The sequence below is a fragment of the Podarcis melisellensis genome, assembly GCF_964234715.1.
Source record: "Podarcis melisellensis genome assembly, chromosome: 11".
Lineage (NCBI taxonomy): Eukaryota > Metazoa > Chordata > Lepidosauria > Squamata > Lacertidae > Podarcis > Podarcis melisellensis.
Genome location: NC_138543.1, coordinates 15,314,455 through 15,342,336, shown reverse-complemented (window position 1 = coordinate 15,342,336; position 27,882 = coordinate 15,314,455). Strand labels below are relative to the sequence as shown.

General features: G+C 42.7%; 1 protein-coding gene and 1 long non-coding RNA gene across 2 annotated transcripts; one reads left to right on the top strand and one right to left on the bottom strand.

Annotated features, from left to right (window-relative positions):
* Positions 1–551: 551 nt before the first annotated feature.
* Positions 552–27,882, bottom strand: ALDH7A1 (aldehyde dehydrogenase 7 family member A1). Its single transcript, XM_081930646.1, has 18 exons — positions 27,679–27,882; positions 25,004–25,057; positions 24,488–24,553; positions 23,290–23,370; positions 22,748–22,871; positions 20,147–20,279; positions 18,632–18,676; positions 17,570–17,647; positions 16,408–16,505; positions 15,603–15,644; positions 14,225–14,319; positions 10,629–10,713; positions 9,364–9,470; positions 8,396–8,512; positions 5,798–5,895; positions 5,541–5,614; positions 3,971–4,046; positions 552–1,654 (listed from the first exon to the last, which is right to left on the bottom strand). Exons 1-18 carry the CDS (start codon positions 27,877–27,879, stop codon positions 1,600–1,602), a joined length of 1,629 nt encoding a protein of 542 aa, XP_081786772.1. The 5' UTR covers positions 27,880–27,882; the 3' UTR covers positions 552–1,599.
* On the top strand, positions 5,904–7,498 carry LOC309380778. Its single transcript, XR_014173135.1, has 2 exons — positions 5,904–6,384; positions 6,861–7,498. It is a non-coding gene; the product is annotated as an uncharacterized lncRNA (long non-coding RNA).

Sequence of the window (27,882 nt, the reverse complement as noted above, 5' to 3'; positions counted from 1 at the left end):
GTGCTCCAATTGGAGAACAGCCTTGACCAAAGGTGTGTCATGAGCTTTGAAGACATTCGAACTCAGGACGAAAGGGAGAAACGTGCTAAGAGGGACACTTGGCAAACCCTCACTGTAATCAACTCCCATCTGGAAACCTATGTCCCCACTGTGGAAGGACGTGTGGATCCAGAACTGACCTCCACAGTCACTTATGGACTCACTGTTCAGACCGTGTTCATGGAAGACAATCTTACTCTGCTACGAGTGATTGCCAAAGAAGACACCTTTTACATAGAACTCGCTTTAACTCAATTCTGGTCCCTCTCTGTTGATGGTGAGTTCCGGCACCTCTTTTTCTAGAAAAATAGCACTGCAAAGAAATATCACAGGCCTTCAATAGCCATTGTTTTACAGTTTTGTTTTTAAGAAAAAGGAAGGAATTTCATCTTACCGCAAGCCACACACTGTGAGCACAAAAATTCTGCCTAACCCCAGAGTATTTTTATTTTTATTATTACTTTTCAGCACACTGGAGATCCCAAGTAAATAAATAAGCAGGTTGATCAGGATAGCAAGAAATGTAGAAGTTTTATTTCTGCATTGCAACCAGCTACATAGGAATCCTTTCCAATACACTTTGGCACAGTTTCGTTGTGCGTGACCAATGCAACAGGCACAGGCGGCATTGTAGAATTTTGTAGGTCATGATCTAAAATTCAAAGTGATACAGGTGCTTCGCTGGGACTCAAGTACAGCACCAGAGTCCAGGATACATGATTAGAATGTGTGCAAATATTCTGCCTAACTGGGATTTCTGGAAAGGAACTCTCGGGGACATACCTGGGGGTCAACAAAATTGCACCCAGGGTGGGGGGGAGGTGGACCAAAAATCACCCCCCAAAATCTGTTTCCAGTCGTCTGTGTAAGATTGGGAGCTGAGCAGTAGGAGCAATGGCAAGGCGGTTTGAAGGCAGACGATTACGGAGTGCATGATATACAGGCATACCTCGGAGATATTGCGGCAAGTCAAATTTGCAATATAAAGCAAGTCACACAATTTTGAGGGGTTTCCCAGTGCGTATAAAAGTTATGTTTGCACTGTACTATAGTCTATTAAGCCGGCTCGCCTGGCTGCGGGGGCAGGAGAGAGGGAAAACAACTTCAGCTCCACTTCCGCGGCCAAAAGTGGGGCGGCATTTGGGGTGTGGGGCTTCCTTACTCTGGAAGTGGCCAGGAAAAATATATGCAAAGGGCCATGAATTGAAACGCAATGAAACGAGGTATGCCTGTATATTTGTGTTGTAATACACCGAGAGATCAGAAGTAAGAGAATGTTCCCATCCTCCTCACACTGTAGCACAAAGACAGCTTTTTTCAGCCTCCCTCCTCTCCAGACCCTTTTGGGTTCTGTAAAATGCTGTCATTTTTGATACGGCTATTGCGGCAAAGGGATTTGGGGCCAGTGGCTATGAGGGACCCTCAGTCTCCAGGGACACTGGAGCAGTCAAGTCTCCTCAACGGCACGTGATTTCAGGGAGTTCCGTCCAACATTTCAAATCAACAGGGACTTGATTCTTCAATGCAAAGTTCAGCCAGGGTAGCACATTTGCCAGGATGCTATTGGAACTTGATTCCTTGAGCCAAGGGCAAATCCTTGCTGTAATTGATGGTGCTGAAAGATAAACAGATGAAGTAGATTTAGTCACTGAAATAATAATAATAATAAAAATAAAAAATACTTTATTATTTGTACCACACCCATCCGACTGGGTTGCCCCAGCCGTTAAGTAAAATATGCAGGTTATAGGAGCAAAGGAAAAGTCAACAAAGAACCCTACTGGATCAAACAATTTGATCGAAATTGAAGGTTATTTATGTAGACCGCTACTGCAACCCGTGTTTTGTTAGCTCCAAAATGGAAAACAAGCGAGGACCCAACCAAAGAAGAATGGCAACTTAAACTGATGGAATATGCACAGCTTGCAGATCTAACATATAGAATAAGAGAACAAGAAGAACATATGTTTAAAGAAGATTGGAAAATGTTTATTGAATATATGGGGGGAAATTGTGTACATGTGAAAACGCTGGCAGCATTAAGATAAATTCAACAGTGTAGATAAGTTTTGATGGATGTATTAATGGAATACTGAATGGTTTATGTAAAATATGCAGGGATTTATGCTACACAAAAGGAACCATGGAAAGTGAAGAAGAGAAGTCTTCAATATTTTAAGGTTGTTTAAATGAATGTTCTAAATTGTAAAACAGAAAATTTAATAAAAAAATTGTAAAGAAAAAAAGAAAAAAGAAATGGAAGACATTGGGCTTTTAATGTTTATAGCTGCTCTTTAAAATTATTTTTGCATAATTAATTGTTTTAACTGCTTTTAAATACATTTTAATATTGTAAATCACTTCAGGAAGCTTCGCATAAAGTGATTCAGAAATGAAACTAATAATAATGATGATGATGTATAACATTCGTTTTTCAGCTGCCATTTTTAACATCGAACATCTTTTGCAATTATGTGTTCCATTATTGCTTTTAGAAACCATTTATTGTATTTGCATTTTCATTCAGCATATCATATGGCTTCAGAATTATCTTGCACACCACTCTGGATCTGTCTGGCATAGTGACGGAGAAGCTGCAGCTCTCCAGATCTTGTTGAACTACAATTCCCATCAACCCTGACCACAGGTCATGCTGGCTGGGACTGATGGGAATCGGGAGGCCCAACATTTGGAAAGCCACAAGTTCCCCATCCCTGAATTAGCATCACTGAATGGGATGCAACAACAATTTATTTTTATTATTACAGTTGTACCTTGGAAGTCGAATGGAATCCGCTCTGGAAGTCTGTTCGACTTCCAGAGCATTTGAAAACCAAAATGCGGCTTCTGATTGGCTGCAGGAAGCTCCTGCAGCCAATCAGAAGCCACAGAAGCCCATGGGACGTTCGGATTCCAAAAGGACGTTCGCAAACCAGAACAGTCACTTCCAGGTTTTGATCATTCGGCAGCCAAAACGTTCAAGCACTAGGCTGTTCGAAAACCAACGACTGTATTGTTTGTTTGCTTGCCCACAATCCTGTTCTACACAGCAGCCAAGTAGATCTAAAAACGCTCTCACAGAGATAGGGAGAACGTGGATTAACCTGAAGCAACTTCAAACTAATGTCAGAGTTTGGGGGGGGGAAGCATTGACAGAGTCTCTGCCAGAAAAGTTCCTGCCAATACACATCTCTACTCATAGGTTGCCAGGATAACAAGGATACGTGGACACACATAAGGTGGAAATAAACAAGTTGGACTTACTCCTGACATGAATAATGCAGATATAATTAATTCAGTTATGCATATACATTAAGCTATACATAACAGCTCCCTCTAGTGCTGTGCTATCACACAAGTCATACAGCAAGCCACACTCTGGCATATAGGCGTAGGGGTTTCTTAATTGAAATAACACTAGGAAATTAAGGCCTGGTTAACTACAGTAAGAATTTCCCCCCTTTTTTGTTTTACACAGTATCTTTTTCTTTTTGGTTTTCTATGGGGACTATTTCCTGCTTGTTCTCCTTTTGCGCGTGTCTTACCTCACACTCTGTGCACTTGTGATTTTGTACTTTTTATTTTCAACCAAGAATGTGACATTAAAAAAAAAGAAAAGAAATGAAACGACACAAAATAATAATCCAATTCTCTGTAAATTAGGGTAAAGTTAGAGGATGCGCACATGCGTTTAGCATGCCTTGTTTGTTACTTTTAAAACAATAGCTGCAGGGAGGAAGGCAGTGGTGAACGTTGACATTTGATTTTGGATCTTTACTCGGTTAATTAAATTACGTTTTTGCGTTCTTTACCCCCTTTACATCTTTAGACTTACGGTTAAGGCTAAATTGTGGTTTGCTTTGTTTATTTGGTTTTCCCCTGAAGGGCAACTCGGATAATATTTACATGGCCATAACCCCTGAGCTCTTACCAAGTGGATCGTCTCATATATTGCTTCCACGAATCGCTGCCAGATTCCCTTCCACCTCCAGTGTGTTTGTTACCGCCTAGGGAGAAGGGGGTGGGAAGAGATGTTGCAGGTTGAAAACCAAGGAATGCCTCTTTGCACTTCTCAAACAAGCTCTTATCTAGACAGACTATAGACACATTCAGCCTCTTTCCCTTCCTCACTGAAGGCTAAACAATCTCAGCATCCTCTATCCTCCTGAAAATGCCCGCCGTCTCAGATTCACAGCTCTCATGATAGCAGGGATTCCATCGTGAAGCCAGCAATATTCAGGACATTCTTCCAACTAGAGAACGAAAACCTTATCCAGTGGTACCTCAGGTTAAGTACTTAATTCGTTCTGGAGGTCCGTTCTTAACCTGAAACTGTTCTCATCCTGAAGCAAAGTTCTTAACCCAAGGTAATATTTCTGGGTTAGCGGAGTCTTTAAACTGAAGCATATGTAACCTGAAGCGTATGTAACTTGAGGTACCACTGTACAGAAACTGCATTGAAGAGCAGGAGTGGCTAGGCTGCATATTTTTTCTACAGATACAGTGGTACCTCGGTTGTTGAACGTAATCTGTTCCGGAAGACCGTTCAACTTCCGAAACGTTCAACAACTGAGGCACAATAGGTGGTAGGCAAATTCCACTGAGAAAAATGGAGAAATGCGCCTCAGAAGCCATTCGAATTCTGAGGCGCGCCTGAAAACGGAAGAATTCACTTCCAGGTTTTCGGCATTTGGCTTCTGAATCGTTCGGCTTCCGAGACACTCAAAAACAGAGGTTCCATTGTACAGTGGTATCTTGGGTCTCGAACTTAATCCATTCCGGGAGTCCGTTCGACTCCCGAAAGGGTTCGAAAACCAAGGCGCGGCTTCCGATTGGCTGCAGGAGCTTCCTGCACCCAATTGGAAGCCGCGTCAGATGTTTGGCTTCCAAAAAACGTTCACAAACCAGAACACTCGCTTTTGCTGCATCCAGAAGCCGATTTGTTAGGGAGCCAAGCCGTTCGAGTACCCAGGTACCACTGTACTCCAAATACTCCAACAATTACTCCAAAACTTGGAATAAGGCATCTTTTTGACTTGCGCTGAATAAAATAGGAACATTTGCGTTTGATGTATGTCTAACTCTGATGCCCTTCCTTCTAGATCAGTGATGGCCAAACTTGGACCTCCAGCTCATTTGGGACTACAATTCCCATCATCCCTGACCACTGGTCCTGTTGGCTAGGGATGATGGGAGTTGTAGTCCCAAAACGGTTGGGGGGCCAAGTTTGGCCATCACTGTTCTAGATGGTGCCCAGTTTATTACAGCCTGACTGTGGGGTGGGGTGGGGCAGACAGGATCCATCTGTACATCAAAATACACTACCAATACCCTGGACTAAAGCTGGGAGACTGGAGTGATCCCAAAGCAGACACAATTGTGTAGGTCATCTGTGAACTATGATCACACCTATCTATGGACCCGCATGGAAATTTAGGAACTTTCTGTAGGTCCAATAGCATTCAACAATATTTTTTTGAGCATGGAGGGGGGAAACATACCAAAGGCACCTCCAATTTCAGCCCCACTGGTTGGAATATTGACGTTTACAATGCCACAGTCTGATCCCTTTGGCCTGGAAAGAAAGGAAAATCGATTATCAAAGCAGACGTGAGTCTCAATTCTCCAGAAGGACCAATCTCCAACAACGAATCTGGAGTTGGAGATTTCATCTAGGCAATGTTTGAAGCAGATGTAAATACCCCGCCCTCCAATATAATATCCCCACCTCTGTCCACAGAAAAGGGAAGAGACATACCCGAGCCACCGGAATATCCTGCCCAAATCTTTGGTAAAGATGCTGCTGGAGAGACCTTGTTTTACTTCGTTGTTCCATGCGAAGGCTTCTTCTTCCGTCTGGAAATAAAAGTGCACATTGTTAAATGAATTGCGAAGTGAGGTTACAGGGAACCAGGCAGAGGGCCTTCTCGGTGGTGGTGCCCGCCCTGTGGAACGCCCTCCCATCAGATGTCAAAGAAACAAATAACTGACTTTTAAAAGACATCTGAAGGCAGCCCTGTTTAGGGAAGTTTTTAAGGTTTGATGCTTTATCGCTTTTTTAATATTCTGTTGGGAGCCGCCCAGAGTGGAAACCCAGTCAGATGGGCAGGGTATAAATTATTATTAATTATTATTATTATTATTATTATTAAACATGGCACTGCAGCTGTTCGACATGAAACTAACGTCTCCATATAAATGAGGGAAAGGAAGGATTTTACAGACTCTCCAAGCCCTCTTACTTGGAGGAGGAATATAGCCTTGTCTCATGTGGCTCTTTGTGGTTTTTCAAATTCTGTCTCTGACTTGGAGGACTGAACATTTAAGGGTTCTACTAGACCAGGGGTCTGCAACCCACGGCTCCGGAGCCGCATGTGGCTCTCTTACACCTTTGCTGCGGCTCCGGGGCAGATACTAGCGAGGGGAGGAGGCGCATTGTGCGCCCCGACACTCCCCACTGTGGCGGGCGCTGTACTGGCTATGATGTCGCATGGGGACGGTGCATGTGTTAGTCATGCACCGTCCCGACGTCACCTTCCCACCCACCCACCCGCTACATTATAAGGGGCATGTACGCTGGTCACTGTTTTGAAGGGGAGTTAAGAACACACACACACAAAAAGGTAACTTGTTAATTTAACGTTTATTTCTATGAGGAGGAGTAATTCTGAGGGGTCAAACAAAGAAATAATTTTAAAAAGTGACAAATAAGTTATTTTTATAATGACGAGTTTTGCAGCTCCCAGTTTTTTTTCCTTCGGAAACGGGTCCAAGTGGCTCTTTTTGTCTTAAAGGTTGCAGACCCCTGTACTAGACCAAAGTATTTTCTTCATTTCCTTTGCTTCTCAGTTCCCTGTTCTTCCAGCCCACCCTTCCTTTCCAAATTATCAGTTATGTTACTCTTTTTTAATGCTCCTGTTCTTGTTTTGTGAGAGTAGTACCATTCTAATTCCTCCCTGCTCCATCCTCCCCAAAAACAGTTCTTCCTTTTTCATAGTCCTCCTGCTTGTGTGTTGGAGCTCAAGAGTTTTCACCCTGAGCTCTGGTTTTCCAGAGAGGAAAATTAAGGATGCCCCAAAATCTCTGACACAACCCAAGGAAAACCTTGGGTTACAGATTGGTTGCAAGATCACCAGTTACACAATATGTTTAAATTAGATTGAAAGAATGGATTTTTGGATCAAAGCTCACAATTTGAAAAAGAACTCTTGCAAAATAAGGATAAACTTTTGTCTAAAATTTATAGTTTTCTATTAGAATGGGAAACGAAAAACGAGCTTGTTAAAGCTTCAATGACACACTGGGCAATAGATACAGGACACAATATAGATCTGAACCTCTGGGAGAAACTCTGGAAAAGTGACCTGAAATTTACTGCATGTTATTCATTGAAAGAAATATTTGAAAATGATTCATAGATGGTACTTAACTCCAAGTAGATTAGCTAAGATTTATAAAAGAGAATCAGATAAGTGTTGGAAATGTAACAAAGCGGAGGGAACGTTCTTCACATGTGGTGGACATGTAAAAAGGTAAAAGGGTATTGGGAAATGATCCATAATGAATTGAAAAAAATGTTTAAAAGTACTTTCCCAAAAAAACCCAGAATCCTTTTTGTTGGGGATAACCCAGACTGAAATTCCCAGGTGTCAGAAAAGGTTATTTATACGTGAAAATTGCGGCCCGTGTTTTGTTAGCCCAAAAATGGAAAGTGAGTGAGGTCCCAACTAAAGAAGAGGATTGGCAATTTGACAAAATATGCAGATTTAACATATAGAACATGAGAGCAAGAAGAACACACGTTTAAAGAAGACTGGAAAACATTTATTGAATATATGGATTATAATTATATACAGCTGAAATGCTGGCAGCATTAAGATAATTTCAACAGAATAAATAATTTTTGATGGATGTAGAAGTGGAAAACTGATTTGAATGGTTATAGTAAAATATACAGGGACATGGGATATGTAAAATGAACCATGAAAGGAGAAGAAGGGAAGTCACTGGATATTTTACTGTTTGTAAAATGTTTATTTGAAATTGTAAAACAGAAAATCTAATAAAAATTATTATAAAATATATATATTGCCTGGCACAAGCCATGCTATGGCCAACATATTTAACACCATTTGGTGACAAATGTCTCTGCATAAATGTCATCTTAAAAATATACCACCTCGATGTTCTGTTGCCAGCTGCCAATCAAAACTTGAAAGGACTTCAAGGTTTCCAATACTTGGAGGCTGACTCATGCAATTCAGCACCATTTTTATGGGCCATTAATTTCCCCTCCCTTCTTCATGACGCTACCACCTTTGAACGTGTAAAGAGAGTCTTTATCACCCAAACTTACCTTAAATTTTATCACGTACAAAATAGGGACAAACGTCTCCGTCTGCACAATTGGCGCGTTATGTGGAAGGCCGGTCACAATGGTCGGCTCAACATAATTTCCGGGACGATCTATAACCTGGAATGGAAAAGGTAGAGAAGAAAATGGCACCAGTTGGTTTCGGGCAAGACAGGTCATACATAAAATTCCCGATTTCACTAAAACGGCTTGCTTTCAGCAGAACGCGTAACCTCACAAAGACAGCCGATTCCCCATCAACTTTGAAAAGCCCATGGATATCAGTGGGTGCATTCAGAGTACGACTACCAAGGAATTTCACCTTTTAGGCTTTACGGTGGGGCTTTGTTTTAAAATTATCCGTCATCCAAAAACCCTGATCAGAAATAAAACTAATCATCGACCCATCCTGCAAGCAGCTTTTATCCTCCAAGAAACAAAAAGTGTACCATTGTTGGAAGAAATTTAAAGACTATTTGCAGAAACACTGTAAAATTAATGAATGTTAAAATGATGTTGGATTGAAAATAAGTGGCATTAGCAACAAAGTTAAGAATATGCAAAAACGAATTGATAATAGATGGAAATATAGAGTTATAATATGTTAAGAGATAGAGTTAAGATGAATGAAAGAGGGTAAGGATTTGCTGATTTGATTATGTAAATGGGATACAAAAAGGGGAGGTGAGAGGAGGTCAAGGAAACAAGCAAATGAGTTTAAAGTTATTAAAAAAATGGATCTGTTTTTAATTTTTCTTATTTTCTTTTTGTCTTTTGTATGTTGTATTTTCATTTTTTTCTTTTTTATGTATTTTTTTACTTATGTTTTTGTAAAATTTTAATAAATATCTCTTAAAAAACAAAAAGTGTACCATTGTTGGGAGAAACACGTTCAAGATGACAGCTTTAACTTTTTTTGTAATTGTAGGGAAAATATATAGAGTTATACAAGTATTTATGAGTTTAATCACCTTCCCACCATAGACCACAGAGCCACCTTGCTGTTTGGCCTGACCCACGGCATCGACATACAACTTCACCGCTTGCTCGGTGTGCAGAGGGCCATAGAGGGTGTTTGCTGCAAAAAAGAAAAGAAAAGTGTTTATCTGAGCAGGGCCCACAGCTCACATTTACCACAATGCCTACCGCTGTGTTGTCTTGAGAACTGCACTATATTTCTTCATCTATTTTTATGCCGCCAAGTTCTATATATTCCAATATTCTAAGGGGCCATTCTTCTCTCGAAAAAAAGACAATTAAGAATTTAAAAGAGGGCTGGACATGATCTAAAGAATATATGGGGGAAATATTATGACAAGAAAATAAGTGTAACAGACCAGGGGAAAGAAATACTCAGCCGTAGACGTGACAAAAGTAATGAACATAATTTAGTAAAGTAAGAAAATGCAGTCAAAAAGACAGATACGAAACCAGAGAAAGGGTGGGAGGGGAGTTAAAATTAAGTTAAAATTAAAATATAAGAGTGAATTAAATTGGAGGAACAAGTTATGCTACTATTATTAATTAGAGATATATATATGAGATATATTAGAGAACAGGCGCAGGCCAGGAACTTTCCTCTAGCTATGATGAAGCTTTCTCAAAAAAAGGCTTCCATGCCTCTGCTGAGCTGTTTAAAGAAGCCCCGCTGTTTCGCGCGAACAGAACAACCAAGTGGTTTGTTCAGCTGGGGCACAAAAAGGTTTCCTTGCCTCCACCGAACCATTTAAAGAAGACCCTCCAGCTTGCGAGAGCGGTATCGGGGCTCACATGGCTGGGGGGCAGGAAGCTTAGGTGAGGAGGAACGGGGTTGCCATATGTCTGGGGAAACCTGGACATGTCCTCTTTTGGGGGCCAACATGGTCATCTGGGCTTTCATCTTCAAGCATTATATACATAGAGAGAGAGAGAAGTTCGGATTAGCTAGGCTTGGCCCAAGCTGGAGCTGCTTGAAGCAATTTCCTTGCGCCAAAATGCAACTTCTCCTTCCTAAGTAAGAGAAGCAACGTTTTCGGCAAGGCATTTGGGTGCTTCAAAAACCCCCCACATGTGTGCGCACAGTTTCTTCTCAGACACTTCACAGGTAATCCCATAAGGCAGAGGAAGAGCTATGAAGAAAGCCGCCCCCCCCCCGAAATTGCAGTTTGGGAAGTGGGCAACTGTTGAGTTCTCCCAAACTCCAATGCCAACCAAGAACAAGCACAGAATTCTTCCCAGAGCAAAGAGGAGCTCTTACCGTCCCAGGGATCTCCAATACGGACTTGTGCGTACGCCTTTACAAGTTTCTCCACCACTTCATCATGGATGCTTTCATGCAAAAACTAAGAAAACATTAGAAGAAAAAATAGGTTTAACATTGGCAACAGAGGCGCTAACTTCCAAGGTCCTACAGAGAGCAGCGGGGCTGCTAAAAGTTTGTTCCGAATGTTGAAAATGCCAGTACAGTAGTACTTTGGAAGTACGACCTCCAAAGCATTCGAAAACCAAAGTGCGACTTCCAAAATGTTCAAAAACCAAAATGCAGCTTCTGAAGCCGTGGAAGCCCCATCGGACATTCGGCTTCCAAAAATAGTTAACAAACCAGAACACTCACTTCTGGGTTTGTGGTGTTCAGGAGCCAAAGCGTTAGAGAACTAAGCTGTTCAAAAACCAAGATATGACTGTAAAGTACTTCCATTTTTATGATGTCCTCAATATCAAACTAAGTTATGGCAAGTTCCTCTTTCTCACCAGATACATACTGAGAAATGCACATTCTATTTCTCAACCAGATGGCGTTTTTGAGAGCTGGCAAATTCTTCCACCATCTCGGGGTAAAATTGCCAAGACGTTTAAAGCGGAAATTAACAAAGCCAACATATTCAAACAGCAGCAGCGAAAGGCCCTAGAATCCAGTTACTTTTGCATACAAAGGGCTCTTCTTTACGCGGCAATTGGTCTGGCAAACCATAAAACAGAATTTGAAGATCTTTGGTCTGCCTAAAGCCAAATAAAAGCACTTTTGAGTTAAAACATTTAATCGAAGACTTAGAATCCAGTGCACATTTTGGTCTTTAAGGAAAAAGCGTGGAATTATTTCGCTGTGCACAATCAAGAGAAAGCTAGGTACTTCTCCTAAATCTCTCTGAAGCCCATGAGGTTTTAAGTAACTGCTGACTTAAATGAGATGTGCCAACATTTCTGCTTCACCTATTGGGTTTTATTCATTTGCATAAGCCTGCAATTCAGAACTGTATTTTCCTATTCATTGTGAACTGGGGAGATCTGATCAGAATTTAAATAACCTTATTTCAAAAGCGAGCAGTAATAATGGGAGGCATCAAACATCACGCACAAGCAGACATCCATTAATAGAACGGGTCTTTCCTTTCTCCTCCTGCAGCTCCAACATCCCAAAATACACCTTGAAAAGCTTAAGGACCCTCCATAGAAGATTTGGAAGACAAGTCAGGGGGGAAGGAGGGGAAATCTTGTTCTACAAATATCCCCCTTTGAGTTTAGAACTAATGGTTTTGGAATAATAATAAAAAAGAGTATTAAAAGAGCATTTGGGATTTTCCCCAGGCTGCTATGAAGCCTGTGATCTGTTGGCTAAGCATGGCTCATTTGGCAAACAAAATTTATCCAATGCTTGAAAGACTGAAAAAAAAATATGTATCATTTTTACAGAACCGCACCAATCCAAACTGTGCTGCAGACAAATTTAAAGAAAGATAATCGCTTCGGAATTAACCAGAGTTCTTCTGGTTCCATTCTTTGCTAAAGGGCCTTCTCGGTAGTGGTACCCGCTCTATGGAACGCCCTCCCACCAGACGTCAAGGAAATAAACAGCTATCTGACTTTTAGAAGACATCTGAAGACAGCCCTGTTTAGGGAAGTTTTTAATGTTTGATGTTTTATCGTGTTTTTAATATTCTGTTGGGAGCCGCCCAGAGTGGCGGGGGAAACCCAGCCAGGTGGGCGGGGTATAAATAAATAAATTATTGTTATTATTATTATATTAATGATGATGGAAAGCATACATGAACGACAACAAACATTATGATGTGGAGTATTTTCACATAAATTACATAATAATGCAACAGGAACATACCTAATAGTTATGTAATGATTCATTGAAAAGTTTCTTTTTCCTTTCTTTTCTTTTTTTTAAAAAAGAGGAACAATAAACAGATAAACAATAACAACAAGCTTAATTCTTCACAAATCCAACCTTTTAAGCATCTTGGTTGACTTCAAGTCCCTCCCTTCTGAGTTTCCTTGTAGTTAAAAGTAACAGCTTTCCAATATCATTATTAAACTAAAACAATTTCCATTTATAGTCCATCTTATTCACTTTTCTTAACATTCTAAATCCCATTTATTTAATCACAACTTAATTTAATCCTAGGCCTATTTGTTTGCTTTCAAGTAATTTCTAATTTTTTATGTTTCAAGCGAAAGAACTCCCTTCCAGCAGAACGGAAATCCGTCATTGAAAAGTTTCTACGGGTAGTCAGACCGTTATAGAGTGAGCAGTGCTTAAAACTCCTGATGCACACAGACGACAACTCCTTCCTGGAACTGGACAGATATTGTGTTGCTCAGGCAGGAGAAGGGGAGCAACAGACACGCACAAACACAAGAGCCGCTCCTAACCGGTGGAGGCTGATACCTTAGGATAGGCAAAGGCAAACTCGGCCCTCCAGCTGTTTTGGGACTACAACTCCCTTCATCCCTGACCACTGGTCCTGTTAGCTAGGGATGATGGGAGTTGTAGTCCCAAAACAGCTGGAGGGCCGAGTTTGCCTTTGCCTGCCTTAGGACAAACCATGCTCAGTCCCTCCTCAGCCAGACTTTACTCGCTTCTTTTTCCTTAGTGGCAGTGTCACCCTTTACACAATTCCAAGAAGGAGGACGGCCAAGAGGGGGTCAAAGCGATAACTACCTGGCTCTGTCTATTGTTGGGCTCTGGCTCCACCAAGCCATTGGCCTGCCATCTTACCAGCCCCGACGGGCACAAGCAGTGCCAGATTTAAATATAAACAATCTATAGCTTAGGGCCTCACTCTCTTGGGCCCCCCCAAAAAAAATTAAAGGAAAAAAAATCTGGATGTACATTTCCAAAATGTAAGATAAAAACAAATAAAAGAAAACCTACATACAGCAACAGTGTTTTGGGTTGTGTAGGCTCCTACAGTGCAAGTAATGGGCCCTGCCTGCTCCCTAATATATCACTGGTTTGCTCATTTCTATATACAGGGTGCCTGCATTCTGCATGGACTGGCTGCATGGCAACATGTAGCATGCGGCTGCAGACTGCAGCGCAGCACAGTTGAATGTAGGTCAAGCTGTTGTACCTGTTATCTAATATTAAAATACATATAGTGGTACCTCAGGTTACAGACTCTGCTAACCCGGTAGTAGTACCTCGGGTTAAGAACTTTACCTCAGGATGAGAACAGAAATTGTGCGCCAGGAGCGGGAGGCCCCATTAGCTAAAGTGGTACCTCAGGTTAAGAACGTTTTCAGGTTAAAAACGGACCTCCGGAAGGAATTAAGTTCGTAACCAGAGGTACCACTGTATTTTGTTATGTGCAAATGGCTTTAGATACCTATTAGGTCCATAAATTACCATATAGCATATATTCAACACAAAAAAAGAACAATTTGTTGTTGACAAAGGGCAGCTGGACATATAAAAGGCCCCATTACCTTCAGTAGCTTAGGGCCTCATCAAACCTAAATCTAACCCTGGGCACAAGCCACAACTGTTCCTAACGCCACTGCAGATGTCCGACTACCATCCAAACAGGTGTTTGGAGAAGACACAGAAATCCCAGGGCTTCTTACCAGCCTTCTGGCAGTTGTGCATCTCTGGCCTGCTGTCCCCACAGCCGCAAAGAGGGCCGACGGAATGACCAGCTGAAGGTCGGCATCTTCGAAGACTGCAAGGCATTGAGAAGATACAGAAAGGGGAGAATTCAGATGTAACTGGGGAGACGAAGCAGACTCTCAGCGACAGTCTGAGCAGTCAGTCAAGAAGCATGAGGGAAGAGCAATGGCAAAGATGCCTGGAAAACTCAGAACCCAAGAGGACAAAAGCTTTATAAAAGAATGGGAAAATGTTTATAAGTTGTTTAGGAGACCACTGTAAGCAGATGGAAACATTGGCAGGATTTTGATTTCACTTGTAACAAATACCATGGACAAGATGGATTGATATAAAAGTTAAGAGCATGGAAGAATATGCACTTGTAAATGTTCAAAATGGGACTCCATGGAGGGCGTGGGGGAAAGTCCCGAGATTGGGAGGAATCTCTGTGTGTGGATTTTTATAACTTTGTACTTGTAAAACCAAATAAGAATGATTTCAAAAAAGAAAGAAGCATTAGGGAAGAGAGAAGCAGGTTTTGATTCTGAAAGCTTTCAATGGCCTTTATAGGCAGTAGCAAAACACCTGAAAGGACTCAAGAGTCCAGAATTGCCAACAGCAGTACACATTAAAAAACTTCTAGGTAGTAGTTAAAATCAAACATAACTAAGTTCAATCCACTGATTTCAACTCTAATTTTTACTCTGAGTAACAGCTGAAAACCCCCTTTTGTTTTGAGCCGAGGACTATCGCCCAGTTCCCTGCAGATCTGGTGAGACAGGTACACAGTGATGTATAACTGGGTAGTGCAAAACACTGCACAAAAAAGATAAGGAAAACGTCTTCTATAGGGAACTTCTGGCCCTCTCAATGTTGCTGAACTGCAACTCCAATCCACAAATAACAGCTCTGCAACCATCCTGCACCCACCGTTGATCTGGAACTGTAGCAAACGCCGCAAGGCGATTGGAGGTGCCATCTGACCCCCGACTTTATGCTCAAGAAAAACAAGGGTACCCCAGTTTTTTCTCTGGAATCTTATTCGCTGGCATTAGGAGGCCAAAGAGGACTCTGGAATTTTGGACAGGAACGTGGCAAGCAATAAATGAAGCAAAAGACTTCATTTGGTGGAGTGAAGTTGAAAGGAAAGGCTATTAAGTGCCACTTCAAAACAGATTTTGAGCACCCTCTTAAATGTAAACACCAGCAGCTCATCGTGAAGCAGAGCCTGGGTTTCAGTCAACCACATGGACTCGAATTTCCAGGAAAATCCTAAGTACCTGCAGCAAAGCCATTGGCCATGCACATTCACTCAGCCAGAGACCGGCTTTAACGTTTAATGAAAATATGAATTACCTATAATAGCGTTGTTTCCACCAAGCTCCAACAGAGACCGTCCTATTGAAATTAAAAAAAAGTAAGCCATGTGAACATTACCCACAATTCCTAGCTAGGAATATGCCCTCCTCACGCCCGGTTCTCATAATGACTTTGCCGCTTTGAGCGGGTTTTTTAAAAAATAAAAAACAACAACCAAGCAGTGTATAAAATTTATGGACTAAATAAATAAAGAGGATCACAGAAGAAGAAGGGAGTCAAAGTTGTTGTTGTTGTTTAAAAAGCAGCTTCTTCTGTAAGCTGAAAACAACCTTAATGCAGGCCACAGTTCAGAATTTCTCTATGTGCATGCAAAGGGCTTGTGCATGATGCTTCTTGTAAGAACTTAGGAAGAGTTCTGCTGGACCAAAGCCAGTGTGGTGTAGTGGTTAAGAGCGGTGGACTCGTAATCTGGTGAACCGGGTTCGATTCCCTGCTCCTCCAGATGCAGCTGCTGGGTGACCTTGGGCCAGTCACACTTCTCTGAAGTCTCTCAGCCCCACTCACCTCACAGAGTGTTTGTTGTGGGGCAGGAAGGGAAAGGATATTGTTAGCCACTTTGAGACTCCTTTGGGTAGTGATAAAGCGGGATATCAAATCCAAACTCTTCTTCTTTTCTTCTTTCCACTTGCAGCAGCATTATTATTATTATTATTATTATTATTATGATTGATTGAATTTGTGTACTCCCCTTCACCTGAAGAACACGGGGCAGTTGACAACATAGAAAACTGTAAGACTCCTTGAATTCAGAAGAGATACTGGATCACGACACGCCACTTACCAAATCTCTCCTGAACCACCATCGCTACCTGCTTGCCCACATTGGTGCTGCCAGTGAAGGACAAGAGATCCACTCTTTCATCCTTTGCCATCGCTTTGCTACAGAGGACAGAGGAAGATTCTTAGTCAGCAGCAAAACAGGTAGAATGAGAAAGTACGTTAGGGTGGGAGGAAGCGGGAGCGCGGCCCTTCACTCTCAAAACACGTTGCATTTGTGCCCATCAAATATATAATTCCTGGGACACTCCTCAGCCATCAACTCCGCTCTTTGTCTAAAGGAAAGTCTGAATTTTTAACAGCATGAACAAGCTTCCTTCTGCCGTCCCATGCCACGTTTGCATTCATTCTTCCAAATCTAGTGCTTCTTTTGTTTCCTACACTGCATTTGATCGCATCGCAATCGGAAGTCTATGGAATGAAAACGGCAATAACAACAAACCAAAAGAAATATCAGCCGTAAAACACAATTAAAATTTATGCCGGATCTAGCCCAAAGTTATTGCAATTGCAGAAAAATCATAAAGTGGCCCACCAAGAAAGCTCATTAAGTGGTCACCAAGACCACCAGCGATTTTCAAGTGGCCCAACGGGAAAAATTTGAAAACCGCCGCTTTAGCGTTCCGCTCTGCCACTCAAAGATTATGGAGCACGTATATTTGAAAGTTTTTGTATCTGGAGGGAAAGCACACCAAAGTTGCCACAAGACAGCTATTCCTTTTAAGTGTGCAAAATTGAACCTTGAGGAAGGTTCAGAATGGCTCTTAGAATGAGTGATCAGGGACAGGTGTGGTTTCTTCCTGTAAATTCAACTTCCTAGTGAAGCTGACATTTCTAGCTATCGTATTTGTGGTAGTGGGTGCACAATGCAATCCTTTATCTGGAGTGAGCCCCGCCATACCCAGGGGAATTTACTTCCAAGCAGATATGCAGGGGACAGCGTGGTCGTGTCAAATCTATGTATACTGAGGGGATGGGTTTTCCTTTAGTAAGGAGATCACAGTTTAAATGAAGCCTCGTTGTTGTTCTGATGCAATGAGTCAATAGAGTAGGAAACATTTGCAGCTGTAGATTAAAAGGACCGTTAAGAGGTTAACAGAGATTTAACAGGATTCACCAGACTATATTCCCAAACTGTGCATAAAAATACCAAACGTTGCACCTACCCAATATCTGCCCCACCACAGACCAGAGAGCAGATAGCACCAGGCAGTTTGTTGTCCTCCAGAACCTGGGCAACTATTCTAGGAAACAAAGAAAGAAGATTCATTAGATGTCCTGCTGGTTCCTTGGTGAAAGGATTACACGTGCAGGACATAGTGAGACTTGACTTTTCATCACCTTGCCAAACGCACAGACGAAAAGGTCGTATTCAACGGAGAGCTAGGTTGGAGCATGCACAGAACTACTTTGGCTTGGTCAACAGGACCTTCCCCTCCTTCCCTTATATGTACCCCCTAAATCTGTTTTGGAGGGTTTGTAGAAACCCCCCAAAATGAGATGTGGAACTATGTGGAGAAGAGGCAGCTCATACATGACCTTCCAGTGGCCGCCGGGACCATATAACACCAGTCCTGAGAGACATGCATTGGCTCCCAGTAAATTTCCGAGCACAATTCAAAGTGCTGGTGCTGACCTTTAAAGCCCTAAACGGCCTTGGCCCAGTATACCTAAAGGAGCGTCTCCACCCCCATCATTCTGCCCGGACGCTGAGGTCCAGCGGTGAGGGCCTTCTGGCGGTTCCCTCACTGCAAGAAGTGAAGTTACAGGGAAGCAGGTAGAGGGTCTTCTTGGTAGTGGCGCCTGCCCTGTGGAACGCCCTCCCGTCAGATGTCAAGGAAATAAACAACTATCCTACTTTTAGAAGACATCTGAAGGCAGCCCTGTTTAGGGAAGTTTTTAATGTTTAATGCTGTATTGTGTTTTTAATATTCAATTGGGAGCCGCCCAGAGTGGCTGGGGAAACCCAGCGAGATGGGTGGGGTATAAATAATAATTATATTATTATTGTTGTTGTTGTTGTTGTCGTCGTCAGCATCCCTCCCTAATGCAACCAAATTAGGGAGATTGGCATAGACCTCTCATTTCAGACATTACCAGAGAAGCCCAGAATGCAAGTTGCAGCGAAGGCGACACTCAGCCAGCTTCTTAAAACAATGAAGAGGAATGAACAAGACACAGAAAGGAAACACAGAGGTTCTAGTGATTAGAGGTATGTGAAAACTCACTTTGTAACGGCGACACTAACGAGCGACGTTGTGGGAGCACCTTTCCTTTGGAGGGAAACAAACCAGGAAATATTATTCTTCCAAACTGTTTATTTTAAATTGAACATTGCATGATATTTTAAGAAACTGCTACATTTTAGGACACCTAAAATTACCTAAAGCAGTAGATTACCAGCTTTTCATCTTTTCATTTTAACCAGGTGCTAAAATGAGAGAACTCCAAAGAACATGCAACTTTGAAGTAACAGGCCACCAATGTTTGGTTACTTAAGGCTTGGGTACAGTGTTGGAAACTCAGGTGTATAAGCTACGTGCCAAATGGCTCCTTAAACCGAGCTTACAGTCACCAAAATGGAATTTCTTGTTGCCATTTCAGGGCAAGACGACTCTAAAGTCTTATTTTTCAAACGATGGACCAACTGTGATTGATTCTCAGTTAAGCATCTGGCTAGTTCAGATGACAACCTTCAGCTAGTTTAGGAACTTCAAGAACTTAAAAGAAAAAAAGTCACTTGATCCAGGGGCAGTCCAACTATATATTGGCCGGTTCTGACCTCTTTCTTAGCAGTGACGTGGACCATTGATAATACAAGAAAATTCTTCCCAACTGCAAACACAGCAGTGGGGTAGGATAATTTAAAATAAGCTAGAACAATTAACTATGATCTCATTCACTCCTCCTGCTCAGGCTGCACAGAAAAAGCATTTTGGTTCCTGAAATTCATTCCGATTGTGCCGATAAAATATAACAGATAGAATTCTACAGAATGTGTTGCTAGTGTGTGAAAACAGCCCAGATCTAATCATCCCCAGGCAGAGGGTGGAGATGTCCAGCATCTTCACTTGGTCCCAAGTGTCCGCTAGGGTACCTAACCAAAAGAGCATCATAATCTTTCCATTGTAAAAATATGACTCAGTAGTTCTAGGCAACTATCTTAGCTGCTGAACAGAGATTCAATAGAGAAATGGAAACAGTCGCTGCTTTAAGTACGTTCCAGAAAACTGCTGTGTAGGAGAATAAATACTTAGCATACGGAAGGGTCGGGGAACATGTGGCCATTCAGATGTTTTTTGTTGTTGTTGTTTAGTCGTTTAGTTGTGTCCGACTCTTCGTGACCCCATGGACCACAGCACGCCAGGCACTCCTGTCTTCCACTGCCTCCCACAGTTTGGTCAAACTCATGCTGGTAGCTTCGCCAACACTGTCCAACCATCTCGTCCTCTGCCGTCCCCTTCTCCTTGTGCCCTCCATCTTTCCCAACATCAGGGTCTTTTCCAGGAAGTCTTCTCTTCTCATGAGGTGGCCAGTTGCTAGACTACAACTCCCATCATCCTCAACCATTGGTCATGCTGACTGAGCTCATGGGAGTTGGAATCCATCAATGCCCAGTTTCTGCATCTGCGGTGCACAGCTTTCCAACAACCACGAAATATACTCAAACGGCGCAGCGCCCGTTGCTAAATTAGAGGCCACCAGTTAAAACCGTCACCATAAAGGAGGACAGATCGACTTACCAGAGGCAGACGTTGCCACAGACCATGGCAATTGCATTGTTCCAGCCATAAACTGCTACAGGAAAGTTGAAAGCTGTGATGATTCCTACTAACCCCAAAGGATTCCATTGTTCTATTAAGGCATGCCCAGGCCCTGCAAATAAAAAGCCAAGCAGAGGACATTTGATGAGCACAGAATTCCTTTTATTCTATTTATCCTTCTCATTATCCAAGGAACTCGGTGTACACAAGAATTAGCCAAATTCCATCCCCACAAGCACGCTGTGTCGTAAAGCTTATTGTGATAGTCTTTTTAGGCACCGAGCTTATTTTAGTAAATAATCGGACGGCAGAGCCTTTCGCCTCAAAGCACAAAATAGCTCTGTTTGCATAGGATGAGCTCTGCAAGCGGATAAGCCCGAAACCAGCTTGAGTAAAGAGTCAGGCTCCCTCCTTCCCTTTCTCCTCCAGCATACTTCGGAGGGAGACTTTGACTCGGTAAAGTTCCGCTTTTAAAATAATCTTGAGCTTATTGCTGTGTTCAAAACAGAGGCGCTGGTTCAACACAGACTCTACTTAGCTTAACAAGCCAGCCTGAGAAACCATGGTTTGAGTGCATTAAACCAGGTTTCAGCACTGAGCGCAAACCTAATTCAATAGGTAAAGGGACCCCTGACCATTAGGTCAAGTCGTGACCGACTCTGGGGTTGCGCGCTCATCTCGCTTTATCGGCCGAGCGAGCCGGCGTACAGCTTCCGGGTCATGTGGCCAGCATGACTAAGCCGCTTCTGGTGAACCAGAGCAGCACACGGAAACGCTGTTTACCTTCCCGCCAGAGCGGTACCTATTTATCTACTTGCACATGATGTGCTTTTGAACTACTAGGTGGGCAGGAGCAGGGACCGAGCAACGGTAGCTCACCCCGTCACAGGGATTCGAACCGCCGACCTTCTGATCGGCTAGCTCTAGGCTCTGTGGTTTAACCCACAGTGTCACCCGCGTCCCTGGAGAAACCATGGTTTGAGTGCATTAAATCAGGTTTCAGCACTGAGCGCAAACCTAATTCAATAGTTGCTCCCAATTTAGTGGTCTTTTCAAGCATGGTGTACAGCTTTCCAACATCCATGAAATATACTCAAAAGGTGCAATACCTGTTTTAAGTTAAGAGGTCACCAGTTACTGTACGATTTCATTACTTTTTGAGCCAAAACGTGCTTACAGGCATCTTTTATATACTCTGAAATAAGATCTCTTTTTTAAGATATAAAAATACTAAAACTGTATAACGCTACCTGCTGAAAAAAATCGTACTTTTTTGTAAATCTTATTTATTGATTTTTCACATAAACATAAAACCCCATAAATTTCTTCACCCGTGGATTTCCCTTCCATGGTTTCCAGTGTTACCCATAAATGCCGCATATATCCCATATACTATTCAATACATCCATTTCAACCTATTTACCTGTGCTGCTTGAAAAAATCATAATGCCAGCTGCATGGATTTTCACTAGGACCACAGTACATGGGGAAGTGGAGGTGTGATCCTTCATTCTCCCAACGCAAGGGAAGGGTTAAACCTCCCACCACTGCTCACTGAAAATTGGAGCGCTCCTAGCCGAGTAATTGAAGAGTCCACACCCAACCGTTAGCCATGCAATGAAAGTTATATCTGTTGTTATCTCAAGGCTGCAATCCTGCCAGAAGAGCTTACTTCTTCCTAGTTTTGTATTCTGAGTGGGAAGCAAGGTTTGGCAAGAAGAATCGCAGGGTTGCATCCCATTATTTGTGCATTTTGAGGAGTTATACAAGGTGATCCACAGGGATGATAACTTATTCCACTGGAACCAATGAAGGCATCGCTCAGCCTGCTCCTTGGAGGAAAATACAGTGATACCTCATGTTACATACACTTCAGGTTACAGACTCCGCTAACCCAGAAACAGTACCTCAGGTTATGAACTTTGCTTCAGGATGAGAACAGAAATTGTGCTCCGGCGGTGCAGCAGCGGCGGGAGGCCCCATTAGCTAAAGTGGTGCTTCAGGTTAAGAACGGACCTCCAGAACGAATTAAGTACTTAACCCGAGGTACCACTGTACAAGAAAATACAAATTTTCTTCACTGTGCAAACACGCTCAAGACAACAGTCGTGAAATGCAGCCACAAAGTTGACAGCGCTGAGATTTTCCTGCCCTGGGTTACTTAAAAGCATCCAGTATGTATTCAGAGAGGGACGTGGGTGGCGCTGTGGGTTAAACCACAGAGCCTAGGACTTGCCAATCAGAAGGTCGGCGGTTCCAATCCCCGCAACGGGGTGAGGTTCTGTTGCTGGGTCCCTGCTCCTGCCCACCTAGCAGTTCGAAAGCACATCAAAGTGCAAGTAGATAAATAGGTACCAGTCCGGCAGGAAGGTAAACAGTGTTTCTGTGTGCTGCTCTGGTTTGCCAGAAGCAGCTTAGTCATGCTGGCTACATGACCCAGAAAAACTGCGGACAAATGCTCCCTCGGCCAATAAAGCAAGAAGAGCGCAGCAACCCCAGAGTCAGCCACGACTGGACCTAATGGTCAGGGGCCCCTTTATCTATGTATTCAGAAAGAAAAAGGGAAAGATACATGCTTACTTTCCGAAGGCAAGACAGGTCCACCAATCATCCGGGATAAGCCAACTGCATAATCACAGACATCCACATATTCTTGGACTTCGCCAACACTCTCAGCAGAGATCTTCCCCATCTCCAAAGAAACCTGACGGTATTAAGGAAATGTGTTGGTCCTGTTCAATCACTGAATAGGAAATATTCTACTAAGGGCTATATAAATCAGAGGCAAGGAACTGCACAGACCAGTGGGCTGGATCCCCACCCCCACCCCCAGTTCCCATGTGTCAAGAAGTCTGACAGGCGGGCAGTCAATCACCGGCTGTCAAAATGGCGCTGGGTGGTCCATTTTGGCCCACGCAGTTTGGAATTGAATTGTGAGGGCAAAGCAGAGCTCTGCACTTTGCCAGCACTTATGCTCGGTGGCCGATTGTCGGGGTTTGCAACCCCACAGTATTCACACAAGCAAAACTGTATCATTTCTTATTTTACAGACGCGGCTGTATTTTAGACATGGATCCAAAACTTTCAGCCAGAGCAATTACTGTCGCAGCAGCAAACCGTACCAGATTTCCCAAAACGTTGATTTTCTTTCTCAGGGCATCGCCAATCTGTCTCACAATTTCTCCTCGTTTGGGTGCAGGAACCTAGACAAAGAAGAGAAAAACAGGTTTAAGCCCAGTCTTACGAAACATTGTGGACTTTGTCCAAAACCATATGTTTAAATAACATGCATCCAGATGAGGCGATCTCTATTAACACCACTGAAATTATCACGGTAACTTATCCTATCAGTTAAAAAAGTATCGTGGAAGATTCCTTGAGTGACACAACTTGTCTGAATTCCAGGGAAATCCGATGAAAGATTTATTTGGTATTTCAAAAACTACAGATGCTTCTGAACACTTCCCATTTTGTGTGTGTGTGTATTTGTGAGAATACATAAGACAATTGAAATAAATGTGTCGAGAGATGCAGATGCTTTTCAAAAATGCAAGTGTGCCAAAGTGCGTCTTTAGTTCTTCAAAAGTTGTGGCTTCCCTTTCTATGACCCGCATCTTTGAAATCTTGGTGTTGCCGTTTAGTCTTCCAGTACTAATGAAGCCACAGATATACCACACAAACTGCCACCTGTAAAGCACAACTCTAACAGCGACTGCTCACAGTGGTAGAATAAGGCGTAAAGCATCAGAAAGAGGACTCACACTAATTAAGGCAAACGCATAAGAATCTAACGGCGTTGCTTAATAAAAATGAGTTTAATGAGTCTGTGGCTCATCAAAGAATGTCCCCCGTTTATGCACATTCAATGCACGCACGACTGTGTGTAACACAGAAGGGACTTAGAAACATGAGTAAACCAGGCAGAGGGCCTTCTCGGTGGTGGCACCCGCCCTGTGGAACGCCCTCCCACCAGATGTCAAGGAAATAAACAACTACCTGACTTTTAGAAGACACCTGAAGGCAGCCCTGTTTAGGGACGTTTTTAATGTCTGATGTTTTATTGTGTTTTTAATATTCTGTTGGGAGCCGCCTAGAGTGGCTGGGGAAACCCAGCCAAGTGGGTGGGGTATAAATAAATTATTGTTGTTGTTGTTGTCGTCGTCACTAAAGGGGCAGAACGGGGGCCAGTGTTTGAAAGCTTTTTCAATGGGTTTCAATTAGACATGATTTCACCGACCTGTGAGGTGCTTCTGAACATAACCCCTGTGTAAACGGGAGGCTGCCTGTATTTCAGAAAAATATTAAGGAATTCAAACTTACCTCTGCCCATATTTTCCAGGCTTCTTTAGCTTTCTTTAGTGTTTCTTCATAGTCTTCAATACTGGCCTGTAACGATATATTTTTAAAAATAAACAAGAGTCACAACGTTTGTAATTTTTTGACTCTTGTAGAAAACAGCAATGGAAAAAGAATGTACCCAACCAGCAAATTTTAGTTTTATGGAAGAAGGTGGTGCTATTTGGAGATAAAAAGCTTCAGAGCCTTTGGAAATAGTTTGCCTGAAGTGGTAAAATAAAAGAGGAAATATACCACGAACCCATTTCTGTGGCGCAACCACCATTTCAACACATGTGATTTAATTCCAGCAGAGGAAGGCAGTGTACAACCATAAAATTTCCATCTTCCACTGCTCTCAGCTACTTTTCCACATCCCCTCCCCAATTAGCTCTACTGACATTCCAAACCTAGCCTTTGGCTATTCGAAGAGTATTGCAAAAATTTCCAGTGTAGCATTTATCTATAGACTCAATCAAAGAAAGAAAGAAAGAACCTTACCTGACGAACTCTGGCAATTGGCTGATTGTTTGCAGGGCAATATGTTGTCACGACCTAAAGAGAGAAAGATGTGCCCTTTAGTCACCAAGAACATAGCTTCTTCTCTAGCTTTAAGGATTAAGGTTCAAGAGACACTTCTACATCAGGAAAGGACATAGTATGGATGGTCCTATATCTCAATCTAAATACACTCACCCTGATCTGCAGCGGAACGAGAACCACAATCTGCACACCAAAGTAGGCTTTGGGCACATGCATGAGCACATTGGGCAGTACCGTCGTGGGGAAAACCCATAAGATGATACACAGATCCTGAGTTTGGATTCCTATGAAGCAGCCTTGCTCTGGCGAGAGATGGGACCATCACACAAAACATGCAACCTTCGGCTGCCCGTCCCTGGATTGAGGCAATTATATTTCTTCTCCCGAGTGCATTTAAGGCCGAATTCAATGGGATTCACTTCTAAGTAGATTATTAAGACTATGCATAGGGCTGTTCTGCCCACCGCATACAGCAGCCTCGCCTTGGCCCAATATACATGGAGCGTCTCCATCCCCATCATTCAGCCCAGACACTGAGGTCCAGCTCTGAGGGTCTTCTGGCGGTTCCCTCACTACGAGAAGTGAGGTTACAGGGAACCAGGCAGAGGGCCTTCTCGGTAGTGGCGCCCGCCCTGTGGAACACCCTCCCTTTGGATTTCAAGAATTACACAACTTTTAGAAGACATCTGAAGGCAGCCCTGTTTAGGGAAGTTTTTAATGTTTGATATTTTATTGTATTTTTAATATTCTGTTGGGAGCTGCCCACCCAGTCAGATGGGCAGGGTATAAATAAATTATTATTATTATTAACAAGAGTTAGCAGCCAATTATGGATTTTTTCTTGCTTGGTGATCCAGAAGCAGTTCCTACTCTGCCCAAGAGACCAGGCAAGAACCCTAAGTAGCATGTTTCCATATTCTTATGGTTTGATATTCTGGATATTATACTCTCTTGATATTATTAAAGAGCGGGCTATGCATATGCATGATAAATAACTAAGGAAGGCCTACTGGGTCTGGAATCACTCCCTCTCGACCAACATCCACCTACAGTGGCCAGGCTAGATGTCTTTGGGAGCCCTCCAAGTAGGGTACCAAAACATCTCCAGAAAGAGAAGGTCCAAAGGTAGGAGCATAGCCAAAGGACAAACATTTTCTCAGCCCAACAATATGAATGATTAACGTGTCCCTTTCTCCTGCCGATTCCGTCCAGGAAACGGACTGTGGCAACTGGTAAAGGGCAAACATTTTTGTTAAAAGATAGACAAAATCAAGTGTGTTTCAAAACCACCGAAAGGTTACACATTAAAAGGCAGACTCCTTTTCCACAGAATATGTACGGGCACAAATCTCACATCATAAGCCTAAGGACATTCCGACTTCCAAAAGGAACCTGGTTGTAGCCAGATTTGGCCATCGAAGAACTTCAGAAATTGCAATTTACCGGGAAATGCAATTGTGGCACCATTGTGCTGTCTCGGGATGATGTCTGTTTCAAATAAAAATCGCACTGCAGGGGCATGTTAGACATGCCCCAGCGTGGGCTAACTTGCTACCAACGCTCCCATGTTAATTAACTACAATAAATCACTGTATTTCGCTTCCAGCTAATCTTCACTGTCTTTTCAGCCTTCGTCTAAAGCGGGGTTTCCCAAAGTCGGCTGCTTTTTGAGGACTACAACTCCCATCATGCCAAGCTAGTAGGACCAGAGGTTAGGGATGATGGGAATTGTAGTATACAGAGAGAGAGAGCTGCAAACAGATCAAGACACTGGCAGGACTATCGTAAAAACCTGCACTTTTGAAAACATATATAAGATAGATATGAGAAGAGAGGATTAAAAGAATAAGACAATCCGGAGCATGCAGGAAAGGATGAAAATAAACCCAAGGGACTGCAGAAAGAGGGGGAAGGGAGTCGAAAGTAAAAATGTTACAATTATAGCTAAATAATTGTTGCAATGTATCTAAATGAAAATTTTTTAAAGCTTAAATAATAACAAGCTGCAAACAGATCAAGACGTTGACAGGGTCATCATAAAAACCTGCAGTTTTGAAAACATATACTGTATTAGATATGAGAAGAGAGAATATTTTTAATTTTATACATTTCAAAAAATTTAAAATCATTTTAGCATGAACATGTTACAATGATGTGAAAATGTTACAATGATGGCTAAATCATTGTTGCAATCAGGGCCGGATTTAGGTTTGATGAGAACCCAAACTACTGAAGGTAATGGAGCCCTTTATATGTCCAGCTGTTTTTGTGTTGAATATATGCTATATGGTAATTTATGGACCTGATAGGTATCTAAAGCCACTTGCACATAACAAAATATGTATTTTATCAAAGTAATTGTTGAACCGAATTACAACTAAGAAGAAGTATATTAATATTTTTTTCCTTTAAATTTTTGGGGGGGCTCCCAAGAGAGTGGGACTTTAAGCTATAGCTTGTTTAGCTTATACGTAAATCCGGCACTGGTGGTTGCAATGTATATAAATGAAAAGAATAACAGGAATAAAGTCAGATGTCTATGCTCGGGAGCACATGGAGAACTGCAAATCCGGATTGGACTCCAAATTTGGCTGCGGTGACTTTCAGGCTTGCTCCCGCCCGTGGCTGCCTACCTCTCCTCGGCCTCCCCAGGAGCCATTGTAGACGCCCTCGTTCTCCTCGCGAAGCCCCAGCTCCTGGAGCCACGAGTAGCGGCCTTGGCTGATCAGCAGCGTCGACATGGAGGCGCTGGAAGCGGCGGAGGCCAAGCGGACGCGTCGCGACAGAGAGCAGAGGCGGAGCGTCGTCCGCAGCATCGCGCCGCCCAGAGCCATCTG

What these genes read in the sequence shown, in the direction of transcription:
- ALDH7A1 (XM_081930646.1), bottom strand. Translation starts at nt 27,879, where the DNA reads ATGGCTCTGGGCGGCGCGATGCTGCGGACGACGCTCCGCCTCTGCTCT. An exon ending in ACCTGTCTTGCCTTCGGAAA is followed by an intron (nt 20,280 to 22,747) that starts GTAAGCATGTAT and finishes TTTTATTTGCAG; the next exon opens with GGCCTGGGCATGCCTTAATA. An exon ending in TGTGGTGGGGCAGATATTGG is followed by an intron (nt 16,506 to 17,569) that starts GTAGGTGCAACG and finishes TGTCCTCTGTAG; the next exon opens with CAAAGCGATGGCAAAGGATG.